The sequence below is a fragment of the Neophocaena asiaeorientalis genome, unplaced genomic scaffold, assembly GCF_003031525.2.
Source record: "Neophocaena asiaeorientalis asiaeorientalis breed wild unplaced genomic scaffold, Neophocaena_asiaeorientalis_V1.1 scaffold87, whole genome shotgun sequence".
Lineage (NCBI taxonomy): Eukaryota > Metazoa > Chordata > Mammalia > Artiodactyla > Phocoenidae > Neophocaena > Neophocaena asiaeorientalis.
Window position 1 is genome coordinate 4,957,171 of NW_020175432.1, and position 3,304 is coordinate 4,960,474.

Consider the following 3,304-nt stretch of genomic DNA (forward strand, 5'->3'; position numbering starts at 1 on the left):
GGATACTTTGGCCATCTTCCTGAGGACCCCATCCATCCGGGACTGGGTGTGGTCCATCTCATGAGCAAAGGTGTCCAGCATACTGCCGAGATCAGGAGGTAATCAGCCCCTGGAGGGTCTGTGTAGCCGGCCAAGGGTTCCTGGCCCACCCCCGGGGTCCTGGCCTCACATGCCCTGCTCATTTAGCTCCTCCCCGACGCGGCCGGACATGTGTTTCAGAACCTGGATACTCCCAGACACCATTTCCAGCTGTTGGTCCTGCTGGTCCACGATCAGCTGCAGGTTGGAGGGGTGGGAACTGCGGTCGGCAGGGAGCCCTGAGCTGCCTGAAGGCTCCTCCAGCCCGGGGCCTCCAGCCACCCACACACACCTGCTGTGTGGCCTGCTGCTCTTCAATGTAGCGAGAGGTGGTTGAGACCACACTGGCGTCCAGCAAGTCGCTGGTTGACTTCAGGGTGGCTGGCTTGCCTGTCAGCATCTGTGGAGGCCAAGACCACAGGCTCAGGGAGGGTCGCCCACTCACGGCAGAGACAGACAAGGTTTGTGGCAAATTTAGATGGTGGTTTGTCAGGAAGGCAGTCTCTGGAGTGGGACGGCCTGGGTTCCTCAGAGCCACCACTTACTAGCAAGGTGACCCCGAGGCCATATCACTTGACTTCCCTGTGCCTCAGTTTCCTCATCTGTAAAATGGGGAGAGCTATAATTCCTGTTTCCTGAGGATGGAATAAGGGTTTAATGAATTAATCCAGGGAGAACACTTATTATCCTGTAAACACATGTATTTAAGAATTGAACTTTAATACCCAAAGCAGCACACACGGAAGGCATGTGGACCCTGCTATAGGGCTCCAAGCTGCTGCAGACCTCAGCCCTCCACCCTCCCAGACCCCATGTGGGTTTAATGGGTGAGGCCGCTGTTTACAACATGCAAGAATGAACACACAACATAGAGGGAAAAGGTGTACAGACAGAGGCAGCGGAGAGAATGCGCACAAAAGGCATGAGTGGGTACACACATGGGGCAAGCACACCCACAGAGGAAAATGGTGTGCATGCACAAGGCAGGTGGGGATCCACTCAGAGGTCAAGTTCAGAGAGGTCAAGTGCATACACAGATTAAAAAGGTAAGCATCAAATCCTGAAAACAGTAACACAGAGAGCTAAAAAAAAAAAAAAAAAAAAAGGAGCTAGGCCACCCCCCACACACAGGAAACCAGTATAGACCCACAGGAGAAGGCAGAAGAGATTATACACACAGAAGGAGCTCAGGTGTACACATCCAGAAAGAGCAGGCGGGTAGACAGCATGGAGACAACTGTGCACAGAGAAGATGAGCACTGACACAGAGAGTGGCTTGCACTCCAAGGGGAGGGTCACCCCGAGAGACAGGGGGTGAGGATACTGGGTCGGGATGCCTTTACCTCTCTATTATTCCTCTCCATGAAGGCTATGGCTGCGGGGCTGACCATATGGTCCTTCATTTCCTAGGGGTAAGGACAGCATCAGAGAGTAATGATACCCCAACCTCCCCACCCTCACCCCACTGGAAACTCTCTTCACCTGGACTGCTTCCCGCATCCTCTCCACAAACACCTTTCTCTCCTGCAGGTCTCCGGCTGGGAGCCTGAACTTGCCTGGGTTGGCTTCCACTATGCGTAAGCCGCGAGTCAAGAGTCAAGGCCAGAGCCCGACAGAACGCCCTCCTCTGCCTCAAAGCCCTCAAACACCTCCTAGGTGTCCAGCCTCCCCGAGGGCTGGCTCCCACGGCCCACTGCCACTTCAATGGGCTCTCCCATGCCGCCCTCCAACCCCCGCCCCCCCCCAGGATATCGATGGTCTCCTCCAGGTCCTCGAGGTCCCACTCGATGCTGCGCAGGCCATTCCGCAGCTCATTGGTCGTCCGGTCCAGCTCCTCGCGTCCGACCGCCGCGCCCTCATGCAGAAGCTCGCACCACCGCTGGTAAAGCCCGCGGGCCGTGTTCACGGCCTTCTGCACCTCGCTGCGGGCAGGGGCACAGCGGGCGCGGCTGGGGGCAGGCGGTCCTCCCTCCCACCACTGCGCCCCCAAACGAGCTGGGGACTCAGGAGACCCTCATATCCCACTGCGTACCCCTCCCACACGGCCACGGGGCGATCCCGACGGCGGTGCCCAGAATGCCTGAAATGCTCCGTATGGCACGCGGGCACTGGCTGGCAGGGGGACAGCACACCCTCTGTCCTCCCCCATCGCTGTCACTCACCCTCGGACTACCAAAAACGGATCTTCGAGCGACATGTCACGCCCCTCACCCGCCCGAAGCCAAGCCCCCCCCCCTCCCCTCTCGGCCTGGGAAGCTGGTTCCCTCCAAGAGGTGCAAAACGAGCCGTCACCCCCGCCCCCGTCACGTGACCACTGCCATCATTGAGAGCTGGGCCGCCAGGAGAGAAAGAGAGGCCTTGGCAGCCCGAAGTGCGAAAACATCCGCTCTCTCTTTCGCCATCTTGGTTGTGGGCAGAGACGGCTTCCTGTCTGCACGTACCGCCCCTTCGCGTCCTGGTCCCCGGAGTTGTCCTAGTTCCGTCTGGCTGGGTTCGACTCAGAGCTCCAAATCCCTCGGTTCGAGACCCAACCTCTCGGATTGTTGCTGCGCAACCTGTTTCCCTTCCGGGCAATGTAAATAATAATAGTCTCCTTTAAATCAGGAGAGAGTATGGCTGGGGAAGAGGCTCATTCAATTTGTAGATCATCTTCATGGGCTCCCTGAGCCTGCACCTAGATCCTGTCCTAGGAGATGGGAGATGAGAGATGGTCCCAGCCCAGGGTCGGGAGTGGCAGGTTTGGTAAGGAGTATTGGGAGAGGTGGTATCCCCACCTTCCCGCGGGGGCAGGGTGAAGTGTGGGGAGTTCTGCTGGACTCTCTCCTCCTCTTTTTTCCTGCGGAGGAGGGACGCCTCGAGATCGCCCTAGGGCGAGTTGGCCGCGAGTGGGGGCCCGGAGATGCTTCTGGGGGGTGAGGTCTTTCTGGGTGCGAGCCTGGGGGTGCGGGAGTGGGTGTGGTGGTGGCTCTGAGGATGGTCTGCAGGGAAATCCTCTGCTTGTGAGGAGGGGTCAGGAATGTCTGGAGAGGGACTCATAGGGTCGCCACCTGTGTGACAGAGCCCTTCTGTGTGGGGTCTCCGGGAAAGCACTTTTTTTATGGGGGCGGGAGGCAGCTGTCGGCTGAGTGGGGTCCTGACCTCTGGAGCGGGATGTCTGAGGAAGTCCTCGGAGGGTCGCCCCCGTTGTGTGTCAGAGATAGCGTCTGGGCTGGGGATGTCATTGTTC

At 58.4% G+C, this 3,304-nt stretch overlaps 1 protein-coding gene across 1 annotated transcript in view; it reads right to left on the bottom strand.

The window, feature by feature from the left end:
* Positions 1–2,358, bottom strand: part of STX10 (syntaxin 10) — a 2,895-nt gene extending 537 nt beyond the window's left edge. Inside the window, exons 1-7 of the mRNA XM_024767241.1 lie at positions 2,241–2,358; positions 1,831–2,000; positions 1,561–1,655; positions 1,422–1,484; positions 371–478; positions 170–276; positions 1–82 (exon numbers count right to left, since the gene is read on the bottom strand). The exon at positions 1–82 is cut by the window's left edge and continues 1 nt beyond it. Coding sequence (XP_024623009.1) covers positions 1–82; positions 170–276; positions 371–478; positions 1,422–1,484; positions 1,561–1,655; positions 1,831–2,000; positions 2,241–2,275 — 660 coding nt within the window. The 5' untranslated portion in view covers positions 2,276–2,358. The remainder of the gene's footprint in view (positions 83–169; positions 277–370; positions 479–1,421; positions 1,485–1,560; positions 1,656–1,830; positions 2,001–2,240) is intronic.
* Positions 2,359–3,304: the final 946 nt, after the last annotated feature.